An 18,794-nucleotide genomic window follows, 5' to 3' on the forward strand; every position below is an offset into this window, starting at 1 on the left:
CTGTTCCTGCTTTCAAAATGCTCTCTTGTAGATACAAAAAGCTTTTATGTTTTTCTATTTTCTCTACCAAGTCGCATTTGACGTTCTGGGTCATCACAAGTCATGCTAAACGCGATTTTAGGCCAGAATATCATGAAAGCAAAAATCAATATCAAAATACAAGAAAGAACTATTTGTTCAATCAGACAAAGACTTTTGATTCGCTCCCAAACACCTCGCATAATACAAAGCCGCTCAACACCTTGTACAAATACTAGAAAGCTGATATGTGTTGTCATATGGAATTCAATTATGAAAGAATGACCGAGCTAGCGCCTTAGAAGTACCGTACATCGATTATATTATTTAAGACAGGAAGCAGTCCAAGACGATGGGTATTGTGTTTTGATTCATGCGCATATGGGTGCTTAGTTCAGATCTGTATAAGCTATAAGTGCACGCTGATGGAACGTGTTTTGTGTAAAAAGCGTAAACTAAACTTGCAAGAGAGCATTTCCAACGCCTCTCCTCCTCAGAAGTTGCCATGCCAACGCAACGATGACGTCACATTTGAAAAGTAAGTCAATTGTCGTCGAGTCAAAATTCAGCACTTGTATTTTGATGAGATACCATAATTAAAAATTCAGTCATTGCAGCAAATATCTTGATAGTGTAGCCTACTGTCATACGACTAGGCTGGTGCAAAATGTACGGTTGTGGGCTTATGGTCACAGTAGCCTGCAGATAGGAAAGAGCTATTGGGATACAAAACTTCTAAACAAGTTCCTGAACATTCTAGTATTTGACGAAGTGTTACTTTCCTTTAAATGTGTTTTAAACTCAGCGACAAGATGGACAAAACGTTTCTGTGTAAAACGTTAAGTTACCCATGAGATTTATAGTCAGTGAAACGCAGTATGAATTCGTAGTTATAAAATAATATCTAAGGTTCAAAGTCATCTCGAGAGTCAGAAATAAAAGATCCTGCAGTGCTAGTGGAGGTCACACTCTGCATTGTATGCAGCTTTCATGGAATGTTGGTCAGACTTGCTGCGTCTTTCGTTTGAGATGAGTGTTGTGTCAGACTTCAGAGTAAGTGGCGACAAAGAGACATGTAGGGAGATACAGAATTGCCTGATGGCCGATATTGTACCGACAGGTAATCCGCGTCCATCTAATTCGAACAAGTTCTGAAACAACTCAACATTCTCAAGATAACAATTTTCCAAACTGAAAGAAACAGTCAAATCGCGGCTGATAAAGTTTGAATTTGCAATATTCTACAAATCGGAAACGGTTTTGGAATGTTTCGAATTATAAGTCAATTGCATTGTTACTTTGGAGGCATTTACGATTAGTTTAAGATTTTGCTTATTTGTTGAGAATTACATTCCTAATCTTCAATTTGAAAACAATATGATTACATACAGTGAACATGTTCACTACTGCATTGTTGTTTTCTTTGTGCTTCGGTTTTAAAGATGCTTGCGTAAATGGCTTTTTTCTGCCACAGTTTACTGTCCTAGATAAAACATTATCATTTACAATAACAAAAATTCCCAAAAATGCAATTTTGACCGATTTTGAATTTTAACGTTTCGCGTTTTTGCTGATCCTAGAATGTGCTCTTGCATAACTTACTATGTTAGTTTTTCAATTGTTTTGATGAAAATTTTGTAGCTACTAGAATTCTTTCTGTGACTGTGCAGATTTTGCGAGCATAGCATTTCTTACACGTACGGTGCCAAATTAAATCGAATCAGTCAACAATGAATACAATCGGTCTCATAGGTAATAAAATATTCTAAGTATTGTAGCCTTACTGTACAGTATGAAGAAGATAATAAGCTCCTTTAAATATTGGTGTAAGTAAGAGATAACCAACATATCGTTTTGACTGATGTTTTATGAAATTGCTTTTATAGTTTTTGTTTATTTGTTGAAGCAATCACTGCCCAGACAACAAAATTCGTCATTTTTACATTGATTCAACGTCTGCAGACGTTGAATCAATGTAAAAATGACGGATTTTGCCGTCTGGGTGAGTACATGACCGAGAAGTTCAGGAGGTGTAGTATCATTTTCGGTACAGCTAACCCAACTGGTAAATCGGTTCTTTTTTATATTGATTCGACGTCTGTATACTTTAAATGCAAGTAGGAAAAAACTGATTCACTGATTTGACGACTGCAAACTTGTGTTAATGGAGTTGGCACAAAAAACATCACCAGGCAAGCTTGAAGGTTATTTGGCTCAGTGTAGACCTCGTACTAGCCTTTGGAAAAGTTCTCTTCTGTTACTTTGAAGATAAATTTAGTTCAAAATGGCGTGCTATCGCCATGTTGCTCCAGTCGGTTATATGAGTATTTGATTTTAATATTTATATAAAGAGGCGGTTAATTTTGATCTATTGTGTAGCTCTGTTGTCTCACGCTGCGACAAATCTATAGAAATCGAACCATTTGAAATTGTTTTGACGAAAGCTGAGATCAGTACTTGACCCTTATACGAATGCAGTTATCGAAACTGTAGCTTATATTTTACACATTTGCCATCACAAAGCTGTAGATAGGCTGCTGACGAAGCCTTTACAACATAGGCAATCTTCAAAAAACTTCCACGAATCTAATACATCAAGAAACGAAGCGTTTCTAATTTACTTTCAAAATTGTAGGTAACAAACGTATGACGTAATGCATGTTTATATGAAATAAACAAAGGTAAACAGCAGCCAAGCTTTTGTAATGCCTTGCTGTACTAATGGTCATTGTTCAAATGAATTCCCAACTCTGCAAACAGCAGCAACAACATTATCGTTGTCGTAATATTCAAGATCTGTAGAAAACGAGGCAAGAGCACTGCCAGTATAGGTCGGTTTCTTTTTCTATGTCTTTTCCGCTGATAGAATTGAATCGCAATCAAAGGAAATCGCGTCATGGAATGGGTAGGATGGCAGAGCTAGATTTTTGCCTGAGTAATATAACGTAGGAGCTCGCATCGTGTTATGTGTGTTTGCTTGTACACTTTAAAATTTCAGCAGCTTGAGTAATTTTAAAGAAGCATTAAATAATAGGCCTAAAGTCCCGTGATTTTGTCATTTTGTTTTTATTTTTGAAAACCCTTTATGTTAAAAAAGATCAAAAACGAGAAGAATCAAATTTCTTACAGATCGAATGGACCAGGCCTATATAATCTCACGATTTCTTCTTTGTTTTTTGATAATAGGTAGCCTAGTATCTACTTAATGCTTTCTGTGGCTCAAATAGCCAAACAGTTTAAGCTGTGTTAATTAAACATGTTCGTTGGCTTAAGATAATTTTAATAAAATCTAATTCGTTAGACACAAAGCTAAATTTGTTTTAGTCCATTTAGCTGTATCCTCAGCAACGCTTAACAGCAAGCAATCAGCTAAGTAAAGAAATCACAATAACAATAATTGCAAAACTCAGGGGTAAATGCGGAGACATATGATTTCGTATTTGGCGTTTAAAGTCATTGAGTTTGTGAAAATTTCAAACTTCGCTTTCGTTTGACAGTTGTGGGTAAGAAATAAAAGTCTCGGATGAAGCGATTTGACACTGCAAGGAAATCCATCATTAACCGATTTTTAAAATTTTTACCTTTAGGAATCATAACATTCAATATCGATGAAATAAAATCGAGTTTTGTTAAATACAGGGGATTTCTAAAAGCGTAAAACGGCATTAAAACAAATTGCTCTGGCGATTGTCGAACGAGCTTTTGTTTCGAGAATCGTGCCACAGAAATTGAATAGAAAAACCTCGTTCAGATAGAAAACTCAGCAGTCTCCGCTGTTGTTATAGTCCATTATAATGAACACGTTATTTGCAAACTAAGTCGTTTTGTTGAGTTAGTTTTGCTTGTTTGTTACTTTTTGATTTCACTTGCATTTCACTTCCTTGTATTTAAGTTTGCTGTATCAGATCATTCTGTGTTAGTGCATCAGCAAAAACCTGAACGCCTCGAACTGAGTCACATGAGGAAGTGAGCTCGCTTTGGGAGTAGGTTGTAACCCACTCATTTTGCAATAATCTTTATTGCAGTTGGTTACAGTGTCCAAATTACATTCAAGCGTTTTTTTTTCTAAACGATTGAATATAGGCTACTGTGAAATGCTTGCTCAGTAGTGTTGATGTGATTTAAAAGAGAAGGTTTATCTTTTATATAGTCTTTAGTCGAGAGACACCTTGCTTTAAATCAGGATTTAATTCTCGTAAAATAAATGCACTCATCGATGATGCACTTGTAAAAACTCCGAGCAAAGAGTCTTTCGATAACTTTCAGTGCAAAAAATATAGCTTTTGAGTATTGTTGTCCGCTAAGTGAGCCAACATTTCTTGTTGAAACCAAATAAAACTGGTTGGGACTAGTTTCAGTTCAGTTTGGTTTATCTGATTTCTGGCGAAAGCGAAAGTAATACGCTTGCAAGTTGCATTAACATAGCAGAGGTCGAAACCTAGAAAAAGGTGAAAGTGACAAACTACGAATTTTAAAAGCTTGCTCCGAAAAGAAAGGTTTATTAAATACAAACGACTAAGCAAGGTGGAAGCACCTTGTTACTTTTAATATTGCAACTTATTGGCCTCCACAGTGGTGGGTTTCAGTCGGTTCAAACTGGTTCGAGCAAACCGCTTCCTAAAATGGAAATATTTTGCTGAACCGGTTTCTGGCCAACTTTTTCAAGTGACTCAAAAAATCAACTTACGCAGGGTTGCCAGGTTTGGCTAATTTTAGTCAATGCGACTCTGTGGCTAACTGAATTAAACCCCATCACTGTCTTGTATAAGTATCAACAAAGTAGATCAAACTTGTTATGAGGTGCCAACTGATTAAACGTAAAAGATTCTTTTATATTAAATATTCACAAGTCTGCTTTTTGTTTTCAGAATGACGGTTGACAACATGGTTGTAGATGACAACAAATCAGGTTGTAGCAGTGAAACACCAGTGACAGACCCAACTCTGGTGGCCTTGATGCAAAGGACCGGTTACAACATCACTCAGGAAAATGGTCAACGAAAGTATGGAGGACCTCCACCCGGATGGGGAGATCGTCCACCTCCACGTGGAGCGGAGGTTTTTGTCGGAAAAATTCCTAGAGATGTCTTTGAAGATGAGCTTGTTCCTGTTTTTGAGACAGCAGGAAAGATCTACGAACTGCGACTGATGATGGATTTTGACGGAAAGAACCGCGGCTACGCTTTCGTGATGTTTTACACCAAATCTGAAGCGAAAGGCGCCGTTAAAAAGCTAAACAACTACGAGATTCGAAAAGGTCGTCTTCTTGGAGTTTGTTACAGCGTGGACAATTGTCGATTGTTCGTCGGAGGAATACCGAAGACCAAAAAGAAGGAAGACATTTTTACTGAAATGAACAAAGTCACCGAAGGGGTGGTTGACGTCATTGTCTACCCCAGCGCATCGGACAAGACAAAAAACAGAGGTTTTGCTTTTGTCGAGTACGATAGCCATAGAGCCGCAGCCATGGCTCGTAGGAAACTGATTCCTGGCCGAATACAGCTCTGGGGCCATCCTATCGCTGTGGATTGGGCCGAACCCGAACAAGAAGTTGATGATGACGTCATGGGACAAGTGAAGGTCCTGTACGTTCGTAACCTTATGTTGGACACAACAGAAGACACTTTGCAAACTATCTTCAGTCAATTCCATCCGGGTTGTGTTGAACGAGTAAAGAAAATCAGAGACTATGCTTTCGTACACTTCAGTACTCGCGAAACTTGCATCGAAGCGATGAAGAAGATCAATGATACTAAGATTGATGACGCAGAGGTGGAAGTGACACTAGCCAAACCCGTTGACAAAAGCGACTATAATAGAATGGCAAAAGTGGGAGCCAAAGTACTCAACCATGGAAACGATGGAGTCACATCTGTGGTAAGAGACATTTGATTAAACATTTTGAGCAATGTATTACTTTCTGTGCATGTTCGAGTTGACATTTAAAAAAAAAAACCAGACAGTTTATTTATTTTTTCATAACACCAGAAAATTATGCAAAAATATGCGAATATATTGATGAGCTTCAGAATGGTAGCCTCCAATTAAGACTTCGCTGCTGTCGGTCGTACAGTATTACAGCATGCTTAAGTAATAGATTGTTGTAATTATAGCGCGCTGGCAATTTAGTTTCATAAATCATAAGGAATAGGAAGCAATAAACAATTAAATATTGCAGCAGCATAGCCTACTGCTCTGCGTTTTCAAAAGCAGCAGACCCAACTATCACCGGCGGGGTAAATTACCACAAAAAAGCTTTTGTGTAGTTTAGTTTATACAAAACCGAAATTTCAACAAAAAAATTACGTTGATCAAACCATGCACGTATTATCTCAATGACGTTTTGTGACAGTTGAAAGGTAATATTGTTGCTGTTGCTTATTTAGACCTATTCAGTTTAACTCACACCGCAACAGCAGCCTATACACAGGGGCTGATCTATCAAGCAGCGTGGGGTGGGAGGAGGGAGCGATTTTGACAAAACACATAGGCCTATATTAAGCCGACCTTGAAAATACACCATAAATACAGTTACTATTCTGTGTTTTTAGGGAAGCGATCGCTCCACCCCCCTCCTGGATTAGCCACCGCCTATACATGCGTCGCATGCTATCGAGGCATTTTCTTTTTGTTTGTCGCTTTAATTCTCTTAATTGATAGATACCTTGTGCTACTAAGTTTGAAATTCTGACTGCCTAAGCAAACATTTAAAGTCGTAATGTTTTGTGGTCTAAACTGATACACCATAGTTTAGTTTACAGAACAGAATTTGATGAGCTGGCAAAACATACGTCCAATTGATTTGATAAACTAGTTTTGCTTGTCGGGTAAACAGAAGTTAACTCGGGAACCGGCGGTAGTTAAGGCCCTGTTTGTTACGTGTTTGCATATACCATCGGGTAGCGACATAATATTAATAATAATAACTAAACAAATAATAATTATAAAGACATAATAGTACTAAAGGATCAACTCATATTTACGTCATTAATCCTTCTTCAATTCAGGCGACATCAATGTTTCATTTATTTTCTCACATTTTTATGATATCTAAGCAACGGACTTTCTTCAGCCTTTGTTATTTTTGTTACAGCTTCAAGGGCAGCCTGTTATTAATCAAAGCGGAATGGTTGTTTACCCTGCCGGAGTCTATGGGACGGATCTAGCCTATTATCCTCTGGGACAACATAGTCTTGCATCTGCAGCGCGTCCCATTAGAGGAGGAGCGCTTCGAAATGATCGCGGACGAGCCACTACTGGAGCCAGGTCGGGAAACAATCGGAGCAATTATCTTGGCTACAGCGCTGGTAAAGCGACGTACGGAAGGTATTACTCGAAAAACAATCTCGACAGACCAGCAGAATTCAACGGTATCCAAACCGGGGAGATAGCATACCAGCAGACGACAAACATCGCCGACCCTACAGCAGCAATGCCTGCCGCAATTTACAAACCAAACTCTGGAATCCCTGCTATGACAGTTGCATCAGGAGCTGCAACAGGGCAAGTTGTTACATCGCAATATCCAAATCAACTGGCACAAGCCGTTCCTCAAGTTGTTCCAACAGTGTTTGCTCAAAAAAGTTCCGAATCTGTCCTTGAAGAAATTTGTCAGAGACATATGTGGGGAGCACCTGCTTACCAACTTTTAACTACAACCGCCCCGGATAATCGGCAGTTGTATCTTTATAAAGTTTCAATCCCTGCTCTTGCCAGCATTTTTCCTCATCAACCATATTTTCAGGTAATCAATTAATCAAACCGATAAAGTTGTACTTGTTTAAGATTAATGCAAATTTATATAACAAAAACTCTTGTCTGTGTAAGTTATTTGAATAACATGATTTTTTTGTTAGGCTTTAACTTAGACATAGGCTACCCAGTTTAAAGCATGTTGTTGTTGAGCTTGGTGATTTGTTTGTTTTGCGTTGATGGCTACAGTAATTACTCAATTAAGAAAGCAAAAACTCACTCAGCTGTGCTAAAAATACCAGTTTGTGCATTCGATAATTGGTTTAAAATTTTTTGAAAAAAAAAGTAAAAAACACATTGCTCCACGTTGACCAAACGAAAAAAGCAGAAGCTGCGGTAACAGTAAGGTAGAGTTGAAAGTAGGCAGTCAATAGCTTCGACTGTGTTCATCTAAAAGTAATTCTTGCAATTATATGTTGTTGCTCTCATAATGCTAAAAGCATGGCTAAAAGATATTTCCAAAAAGTTTGTGCAGTATCGCTGGCGCTGGCGGTAGTTTTACTATACTTAGATTTATGAATTTACGTGGATCTAGCAGACTTTTGTGAAATGTTTGTTTTGAAGAAGAGTTTCAAGCACTCAACCAAGTTTTGCTGATTCAGACTGAATGGTGTTCTAATTTTATACAGCCTTTGCTTGCTCCATTTAAACTTAATGATTGCTTGCTTTAGTGCAGTAACCTGCGACCTTTAAACTCTGGTCACAGCGGTAAACCATAATCTCTTCGTGGGAAAATTGTAACGTAAGATTCCCAAATCCGTTCGTCTGCATGCAATGACCCAAAAATAAACACACTTTCGAAACGTCTATTCAAACAGTGTATTCCAGTAAAATTAGCCCGAGGCTATCGAAAATAGGTGTAACGCCTACACCTCTAAAAAAACTGTCACTACAATACAGATTAATTGGATAAAAGACGGAACCTTTGTCCAGCTAGTAAGCACTAAGCCAACAGTTAAATGAGCGGCCAACTTTCAAGCAATCATTTTACGAATGAATCAGAAAAGATATCAATATCTCAAATTCACGTAGAAAGTAACTGTGACGCAATAGTGAAATCAATTGTCACGCAATTCAAAACAGGTGTCCAAAGCTAGTGAACCAATGCATTCATGTTTAAACAGGCCCAAACAAGTCCTAACAAGTTTGACACAAGTCTATGAACGATGGTGCAATTTTGGCACATTTTCTAGCAACTTCCATGACGTAATATTCAGTAGACTTGAACGGTTTTATATGACGTTTGATTTGTACAGAGATTGGCCGTAACATAGCGGCCCCTAGTTATGACAGTCTAACATGGCATAACTAAAAAAGAATTGAAGGACAATCGTGAGCCAATGAATAAAACACACGATACACAAATCTTTTGAATCACTCACGTCCAAGTTAATACGCAAATACAAAGGGCATGCAAAGAATGAACAGCAATAAGAATAAACACGACGATACATGAAATTGGTACCATAGGTACACGCAAAAAATGACGCTATATACAATAGTTGCGATAATAACCGACTGTTCCGGGCTCAGACAAGTATCGGCCGCCGCAGACAAACCAGGCTCAAACCCTAACACTTAGGTGTTCTTTACGGGGGCGAGGCACGAAATATCCCTCAACACGTAGTCTACTTTCACTTTCCCCGTACTCTCATCATAGTTGCAGACGGCAACTTTGGCTCTACGAACCACAGGCTTCCCTTTCCTAATTTGTGGAACTACCTCATGCACCCTCCCAAGTTGATACTTCCCACGTTTACCAATGTCTTGGAGAGAACCTACCACTACAAGTTGACCAGGCTCCAAATTCTCGGCCATTTTTAGCCATTTTTTCCGGCCCTGAAGACCTGGCAAGTAAAAATCGATCCATTTATTCCAAAACTGCTGAGAAAGTGACAAATTGAACCGATAATCCCTTCTTAATTGGTCACGATCATGTGGTTGCCCAACAGCACAGTATGGGTCTAAGTATGGGGTCAAAAGTGAGGCAGGGGTGATGACAGTAAAATCCCTAGGGTCGTCACTCAAAGGTACCAAAGGGCGTTCGTTCACGATCCGAACGGCACTGCCTGTGTACGTAAGCAGTTCAATAAAATTGGGCTTACGAATTGAAGAGTCCAAAATGTGAAAAAAGTATTTGGTCACATCAGCCATGAAACCAAATCTTTCAAGCCGAAATCTAGCCAAGACATCTGCCAGAGGGTTTAGCAAGTCAGACAATTCAGGACAAGAAGACATTACATCATTTACACAAGTTCCTCGGAATTCAGATTGTTTTAAAGCCTTCTTCTTTAAATCAGCAGCTCTATCTGACGCCAACACAAAATTGTTAGGTAGATCAATATCTTCCTTCAACGGAACAGGTATCTCAAATCGACCATCTTTCAACTCAATATTCGGTTCGACAAGTTCTCTAGCCAAAATATCATTGCGAGACAATTCACAGGTTTCATTTTGCAAAGTCAAATCCTGAATGACTTTATTCAGGTCTGCTATTTCAATATCGCGAGACTCAATTTTACGCTGAAAGCCAGAGATGACATCCGACTCTGAAGACGTCTGCACTCTGCACACTTTAGCAACGCTTTCAACTAAGGGTGACTTACCACCACAAGCCAACCAACCGAGAGGAGTGAGCAAAGCATGCGGTTCACTACGATTGTCACCAACACGCTCTTCTTTTGCACACATCAAATAAGCGTTGTCGTTGCCAATCAGTACATCTACAGTACTACAATCATTCAAATGAAACATATTCACGTCATGAAAATGACGGAAACCACTTAAATCTTGTTTATGGGGTAAAGTTTTAACATCGTCAGCCCAAGCTGGGTTAACCACCGAGGTTATATCACAAAACAGTTCATCAGTCTCTAACGACTGGATGTTGAGTTTAACAAGGTCAGCACAAGTAGGTTTCTGACCAGCCAGAGTATCCATTTTAAACGACGCTTTATCATACGGTTTAAGACCAAGTTCGCACACCAAGTCACTCGAAACAAAGGTCAACTGCGAACCAGGATCATGCTGACAATACACCAACTTCGATTTGCCAGTCATTGGATTCAAAACACGAGCAGCAGTAACGCGGTTAAAGGCTGCTTTAACATTTCCAATCTTAACATTACGCACAGGAACTCTGGCACCAGCCTCATCTTTACCGACCAAATCCAGAGAATCACGTGACGTCACATAAAAATCATGCAGAAGAAAATAGTGTTTCCTATCGTTGGTGGGTCCACACTTACGACAGTTATTTGCATGATTACAGTCTCTAACCATATGCTGGCGCAAACAATTCAAGCATTTGCCAGCTTTCACAATGACATCTCTCCGATCTTTAGGTGTCAAGCGCAAAAATTCTTTACAATTAGACAAAAAATGATATTCAACTTGACCACGTGACGAACAACAAAAACATGCCGGTAGGTCTTTACGTCTAGCCTCACCACCGCGCGGTGCGCCAACAGCAGTCGAGTACTGCGAACTTCCTGACATGACAATATCATGGGGTTTTACAGACGTCTGCCTAACCGGACATGAAGGCAATTTTCCTTTGCCAAACTTTTTAAATTGCTGCGACTCCCCAGAATCGCCCATTAGCATAATGCTAAAATCAGTCGACTTGCGCGTTTCCTCCCGTACTACAAATTCAAACAAACTCTGAAAAGTAGGTTCCTCAGTGCTACCATACTGATCACCTAAAAAGTCAAGATAACGCTGCTTAGCGTCAAACGGGAGTCGCTTAGCCAAATCCAAAACAAAACGTCCTTCTAATTTATCACGCTGACCATAAGCTTTCGCGTAAAGCAAACACTGCGACAATTCATCTTTAAACTCTTTCAAATCACTGGAAGAGATAGAAGTCAATTTGCTACCATAGCGATACTTTCTAATTTCTGGTTCTGCAAAAAGACCTCCACGAACCCCAAAACGCTGGGACAAGCGAGCTAACGACATTTCTATCCTGTCTTCCTCTGACAAGCCAGGAGTGTCGGAAACCAAATTAGCAATCGTTTGTGCAGCTGTTCTAACACAAGCTGCTTGCAACAAAGTCAAACGAGTTCCCTTGAAGGGCGAAGCTGCCATCAAGGCCATAACACGATTTTTAAAGAAGACAAATGGCATATTATTACCATCGTAACCAATCAAGGCCGCCTTATCGAAGAACGTCCTACTATTTTGGTATTCAAAAAAGCAATCCTGCTGTTGAGAACTCGATTTAGCGGGAGAAGACAAGCTATATCCCTTAAGGGGCTGAGTGGGCTCAGTCACATGCACAGCCCGATCACGATCCTCAAACACGTTAAAATCAGGAGACACGATACGCCTCTCACAACCACCCAAATTACGTGTAGCTGGGCGATCAGCAACTAGCGGCGCAGAAAACTTTGAAGGGGGCAAAGCATTACTGCTAATGGCGGCCCCGTGACCTGTACGCTCTGGGGGAGGAGTTCGGTTGTAATTTGCAGACCTTGGCTCTACAGCCTTGGGAAGACCCTTAGCCGCGGCCCCGAGACCTCCTGAAACAGCTGGAAAACATGTGGATTGTACAGGTCCACTTACAGATTGAACAGGCGTCTGGAAAAGGTTAGGTAAATTAAACTGCGATTGATGTTCACTTCTGGAATGCCTAGAAGAGCCCTTCCTAGAGCTACGCCGGGAGCCCAACTCAGAACGGTATTCAGCTAAAACTACCTCTTTACGTTGTTCGGCCCTCAACTGAGCGTCTTTGAGTGCGAACTCAGCAGCTCTAGCTTCAGCTTTCGCGGCGGCCTCAGCAGCTCTCGCGGCAGCCTCTGCTCGTTCGGCCTCAGCTCTCGCGGCAGCCTCTGCTCGTTCGGCCTCAGCTCTCGCGGCAGCCTCTGCTCGTATGGCCTCAGCTCGTATGGCCTCAGCTCTTGCGATGGCCTCAGCAGCTCTAGCTTCGGCCTCAGCTTGGATCTGGAGCTCCTCTCGTCTTAACTGTAGGTTAATTTGTGCAACTATCCGTGACGAGCTCTCAGACATCCTAGTGCTTACATTTGAGGCGCTATCCTCAGGATGTATGTCAGCATCCAACCTATCTGAGAACTCACTTTCTTTTTGTTCGAAGTTATTTTTTAACGAGTTAAATTCGGGATCTACCCTATCACGAAGTTCTGCCAAGATTGCAGAGTTAACAATTTTACTCAAAAGAGCATGGAAATGCCTTAATTCCTCTTCTAAAGTAGATAAGTTAGATCGAAAAATTAACAGTTCCTGCTTATCACTCAAAGAACCTAGGGCTACAGAAAGTTTCCCGATTTGAGTCAAAATATCCCGTCTAAGATGCCGGGCCTCTCGAACTGACTTAGCCTCATCGTTAATGGGTCCCTCCCCAGAATGGCCTGCCCGACCGCAAAGAACATCATCAGGCTTAAACTCAGTCGAGTCGACGGCGGTCGAGTCCCTGTCGCCACCGAGTGTAGACATATTAAATGTTAGGGCTAAATTTAACAATTAAAAAATTAAGTTACACAAACACACAAATTAAGTTATAAAAAACTTAACTGTAAAGACCGTAAAAATACAAAAAAGAATTTAAATGCACGATACCGTAGCTGTACGAGTATGAAGTCCTAAAGTCCACAAAACTTGTTTGGATTCTTCCACTTGAATCTTCAAGCACAGATGGATTGCCTTTAATCTTCTTTCTTGCCAATGAATGTCAAAGTTATTTTTCTTCTGTACCAAACTGAGAAGAAATGTCTTTACTTTTTAGCTTAAAGTTCTTCAGTTGCCTACCGAGAAGAAATGTCTTTAATTTTCTTTGCTTCTTTAGACTACCAACCACTAAGATCTTCTTTTATTATTTCTTTGCTTCTAAGTGCTTCTTAGCCTACCAACTAACAAACTTCGTCTTTTATTTTTTATGGTCACAGCGGTAAACCATAATCTCTTCGTGGGAAAATTGTAACGTAAGATTCCCAAATCCGTTCGTCTGCATGCAATGACCCAAAAATAAACACACTTTCGAAACGTCTATTCAAACAGTGTATTCCAGTAAAATTAGCCCGAGGCTATCGAAAATAGGTGTAACGCCTACACCTCTAAAAAAACTGTCACTACAATACAGATTAATTGGATAAAAGACGGAACCTTTGTCCAGCTAGTAAGCACTAAGCCAACAGTTAAATGAGCGGCCAACTTTCAAGCAATCATTTTACGAATGAATCAGAAAAGATATCAATATCTCAAATTCACGTAGAAAGTAACTGTGACGCAATAGTGAAATCAATTGTCACGCAATTCAAAACAGGTGTCCAAAGCTAGTGAACCAATGCATTCATGTTTAAACAGGCCCAAACAAGTCCTAACAAGTTTGACACAAGTCTATGAACGATGGTGCAATTTTGGCACATTTTCTAGCAACTTCCATGACGTAATATTCAGTAGACTTGAACGGTTTTATATGACGTTTGATTTGTACAGAGATTGGCCGTAACAAACTCAACCAAATAAAAAGTGCAAGCGTTCGCTGTTGTTTGACATAAATATTTGAAATGCTAATCTGAGGAGTGGGCTACTGGTTACGATATTTATGTTTCTTGCATTTTTTTCAGCCGAATAAGCTCTGCGTCAGCATTGAAGAGGCAAAATCGTATGCTGCTGAGTATGTTTTATCTCAACTGGCTCTTCAACCTGATGGTTCGCCAACTGTCATTCCCATGGCTACTGTGATCACACAACCTCCAGCGGGCTATCAGGTACATACATAAAATCAGAAATGATTTTGCAGAGTATTTTTAGCTAGACAAAAGTATCACTTGTACTGTTAAACATCAGAGCCGTTGAGAGAAACGTTTGGGTCAGGTGTCAATAAAAGCACCATGGACCAGGGCTCACATGCAAGTTATTTTTAAAGAAAGCAATAAAATGCCAAAGATTATGCGGTATTTTCTTAGTTTCCAAGCCCCCTGTTGGAAATATTACCGATCCAGATCCAAAAGTCAACGCAATTAAAGACCAGAAAAGTGGTGTTTAGATTTTTATAGGCTATGATTTTAAATCACAATGATGAATTTCGAAGCTCAAAACTCTTAGAAATACTTAGGCGTACCGTAGTAAGGTGTACAACTGTACACCGTACATGCTGTCAGCAGCTTTTAATTTATTGTAGATTTGAGTTCCGCTGCGTTGCGGTATAGCCTATACACTGGGTTAGCGTGAAAGGCCGGTTAGCCTACCTTTATTTCCCACACCAAAAGTGATTTGGCCCTAACCAGTGTTCAGGCGCGGATTTATGGGCCCCCCCCCGAAATTTTGTGAAAAATTGTATGTTTCCGCATCAAATGGTTTGATATGCTTCTAAACAGCTGATATTAGTCCCTCGGCATCACAATTGATGAAAATGGTTGTTTTAATGTCTATTTTCTAGCATATCGTATATGTCGTAGTATCATTGTTCATATCTCTTCAGCTTTTTCTTTCTTTTTAATTGATTTTCAAATTTTCTGGCCCCCCCCGAAAAAAACTCTTAGATTCGCGCCTGCCAGTGTTATATTGTTTTGAGAAGTTTCGGTATTTCTGACTTGTTGTTTTCAAAGGAAATAGCAAGTTTGCAAAATGAGGTAGTCATTAAAAAATTTTATTGCAAAAGATCTCAACGACTCTTTGTACCGGACTTCATGCATTGTTTGCACAAAGGCCAGCTGAGATTTACTTTTAGTTCAACGGTGACAACCGGCGATGTGCTTCTGTAAATCAAAGGCTTCAAAAATGATAAAAGTTTTGATAAATCCAACTATGTTGAATGAGAAGCCAAACAAGCATGCAATGATTAACTCACGTGTCACTTGAGCGGCATTACTCAGCTTGCAAAAAGCACGGTTTTGGTGCCATTTTAGCTTTAAAGGCAAATTACCGCATAGGCCCATCAGTGGCGTAGCTAGGGGGGGGGGCGGACCGCCCCGGGCGGCACGTCTGGGGGGCGGCACTTTCAGACAGGACGTTTTTTTTTTTTTGTTGATAATGCAAAAGTACACGGAAAATAAAAGCAACCAGAATGGCAACGTTCAAAACAGTGGCGTAGCCAAGGGGCAGGAGGGGTTTGGGGGTTACAACCCCCCTTTGGCACGCATGTGACGTCACGATATTGAGAATGATGCTTTCAGTCTCTATGTCTCTAAAACAAAGTTTGCCTAATTTTAAACGAAACTCCATTAAAAGAGCGAAACTCCATTTTAAACGAAACTCCATTAAAAGATTTTGCCAATACCAAACATTCAAATATTTCAGCCAGGAATTAGCAACAAGAAAACATAGAGACTTAGCTTTACTAAGTTACCGAAAAATTCCCAAGACAAACAAGATCTTATCCTTTTTCTATGCCACCGGACAGCACCATTTTACAGGAATATTTATACTAGGAGATTTATACCCACATTTTTGTTGAAAATGCTCTCAAAATGCACCAAATCCAAAGTGATTTTTCAAAATCTTCTGGGGGAGACCCCCAGACCCCCCGCCGCTGGGTGTCGTCTTTGGCGAGGACGCCGTCGGGGTTCGCCCGCCGGCCCTTAAAAACCCTCCTTTCCAAGTTACTGGCTACGCTACTGGTTCAAAACATACAATAATTCCACTTTAAGTCAATTCAAAAAATTTCATTTCACATGCTTTTTCTTGAAGGGGCGGCAAAATCTGAATCCGCCCCGGGCGGCACATTCCCTAGCTACGCCACTGAGGCCCATTAAATAAAGCTAAATTTATTCGAAGTTTTGGTTTTGTGGTTTTGAAAAATAGACTTGCTTGCAATATCTTGCAAAAGGTATTAGCCTGTTAGTCTACCATTAGGCTCTTGAAAATCTAAAAGGCAGAGAGAACCCAAAAGTAAACAATTTTCAAACCTTTGATATATGTGTGTATGGCCCACATGAGCCATTGGCTACAATTCCTATATCATATGTAGAATTAGCCCAACTTGTTAGATTCAAACATTTAGAGTGCAGTAGGATTACAAGGAAGTGTGGTCGCCAAACATGTGATGATGATTTAGCAAAATGTGCCTACTATTGTTTGTGTAATTACCGAAAGACTACGAGAAATTTTAGGTTGGGTTGCAATTGTGTTGCAGCAATGAGTAGGCTGCTCAAAGCCTACTTGAGGTCAAACCAAACTCATTTCCGAGAAAGCATGAACATAAAAAAGTTTACTGACCGTAGCAGGGAATTAATGTTTATTTTGCAGCGTAATGCAAAATGCAGAGAAGAGGTTTAATTTATCTGAGCTTTTTTGACGTTAAGAAATAATGCCTAGACATAGCGAACAAATGTTTTTCAGCCTAGTCAGCTAATTCCAAATCGACTTTTTTGCTTTCAGCCGAAACTCGATAACTTTAAAATCTCCTATTTCTGGGTTATCCCTGACTTAAATGAAGGTCAGGACAATGAGGTCACAAGCTGATGCATAAATAATACCAAATCGTTTTTCATTTGCAGAATGTTTTTGGTCAGCCTCCAATCCAACTTCGATCTAGCCCTGCTGCACCCTCGGTCGCCCACCAGTTTGCACCCGTGACGAGCCCCTCGCCAAACGTTCCAATGTCTTTTGTTGACCCAGCCACAATGATGCAGCCAATCACAGTCATGTACCAGTAACAATGGTCTCTATCAAGATACATTCATAAGCTGAAAACTTGCTGGTCGAGGCTTCACGGAAGTTCTTGCAGAACAAGGAAGGGCGAACGGAGTTCAAATGACATTAACTTTCAGTGACTGTGGGTTGGCTTGTAACATGAAGCTGTTCAAATATCATGTGACGCCTTTTGAGAGCAGTGTCATTTTGAGTTAGGTTAGCGTATATAGATTGTTAGGGTTTGGTTCAAATGATATCTGAACTGTCCAGAATTCAGGTTGGCTTGCCTTAGTTGACGTGTTTCTAATGCAATTTTCAAGTTTGTTAATTTTCTTCTATGTTTTTATTAGCCTATCATGCGCCTTAGTCTATGTTTTTCGTAATTGAGATTTAGTTCCACAAATCTACACTGGGCTATTTGCAGAGCTGTATCAGCAACAACATACAAGGCATAGAACATGGGGTCGTCTATTTCAGTCTCGAAAGTGATAGCCTACTTTATACCTGACCCAAAAGAAGGACTATTTAAATTGCATTTTACATCAACCGTAATTTTGCCATTTCAAAGAGAGTCATCGTTCCGTGATGTTTGATAAACTCTTTAGAAAAGCTGGTTAACAAAAAGACTTACAAAATTTAGACTAGAACTTTTTCAAAGTTATCTGTTAATCCGACCTCCAAGCCTGTGACATGAAGCAGAAAATTTAGCGCATAGGCTGCTTTACTGTGTGACAACACATTTAGCCTACTTAAGTTGTTTTTTTTAAATAAGTTAAGAAACAAGTCACCAAATGTGACATAAATCAAATGTGGAAAAACCGAACAGCTAGCTGGGTGCCTCGAGAAGGGCAACCAGAGTGGAACCACAATAATGCAGTAGTCAAAGCTTTACATATATTCAACACAATACATCAATTAACTATCGTTGGGGGGATTGAGTACCGGTGTCGCCAAAATGGTCTACTCTAAGTACTTAGCTCGGATGTTGTATATGCTGTTTAAATACTCAATAAGGCTAAATACGACGGTCATATTCTGACATAATATGATGGTGTTAATTCACCCAAAAGGCGTGACACGGTATTTGAACAGTCCTATACTATGTCGCCTTATAGCTAACTTTAAGATCACACACGATGAACATTGGAGATTGCACATAGATTTTCAGGTTTAGGGACTGTTCAAAACCCACCATACCGCTTATAGGATGTTAGACCTGTCTTGTTATAAGCAAACATGCGTCGAATTCAGCGGCGTACGGTGACCATTTTTTGGATGGTCACTTTTTTCAGCAGACTTTAAAGGCACACTTGGTTTGCAGTTTGCTCAATAGCTGTTCAGATCATATCAATACGAACTGATGTGAATGCGTGTGTTTAAAACTTTATAAAAAAAATGTTAACACCCAAAAACATGGTCACCGCAGGCCA

General features: G+C 39.9%; 1 protein-coding gene across 1 annotated transcript; it reads left to right on the forward strand.

The window, feature by feature from the left end:
- The first annotated feature begins 397 nt into the window (after positions 1-397).
- On the forward strand, positions 398-17,840 carry LOC145783692 (putative RNA-binding protein 46). The gene is made up of 5 exons (XM_082595581.1): positions 398-556; positions 4,887-5,895; positions 7,112-7,762; positions 14,355-14,498; positions 17,229-17,840. Exons 1-5 carry the CDS (start codon positions 444-446, stop codon positions 17,385-17,387), a joined length of 2,076 nt encoding a protein of 691 aa, XP_082451707.1. The 5' UTR covers positions 398-443; the 3' UTR covers positions 17,388-17,840.
- The last annotated feature ends 954 nt before the right edge of the window (positions 17,841-18,794 follow it).

The sequence above is a fragment of the Aplidium turbinatum genome, chromosome 14, assembly GCF_918807975.1.
Source record: "Aplidium turbinatum chromosome 14, kaAplTurb1.1, whole genome shotgun sequence".
NCBI classification, from domain to species: Eukaryota; Metazoa; Chordata; class Ascidiacea; order Aplousobranchia; family Polyclinidae; genus Aplidium; species Aplidium turbinatum.

Coding starts and splice junctions, on each gene's coding strand:
- LOC145783692 (XM_082595581.1), top strand. CDS start 444: ATGGAACGTGTTTTGTGTAAAAAGCGTAAACTAAACTTGCAAGAGAGC. Junction 557..4,886: donor GATGACGTCACATTTGAAAA/GTAAGTCAATTG, acceptor TTTTGTTTTCAG/AATGACGGTTGACAACATGG. Junction 7,763..14,354: donor CTCATCAACCATATTTTCAG/GTAATCAATTAA, acceptor CATTTTTTTCAG/CCGAATAAGCTCTGCGTCAG.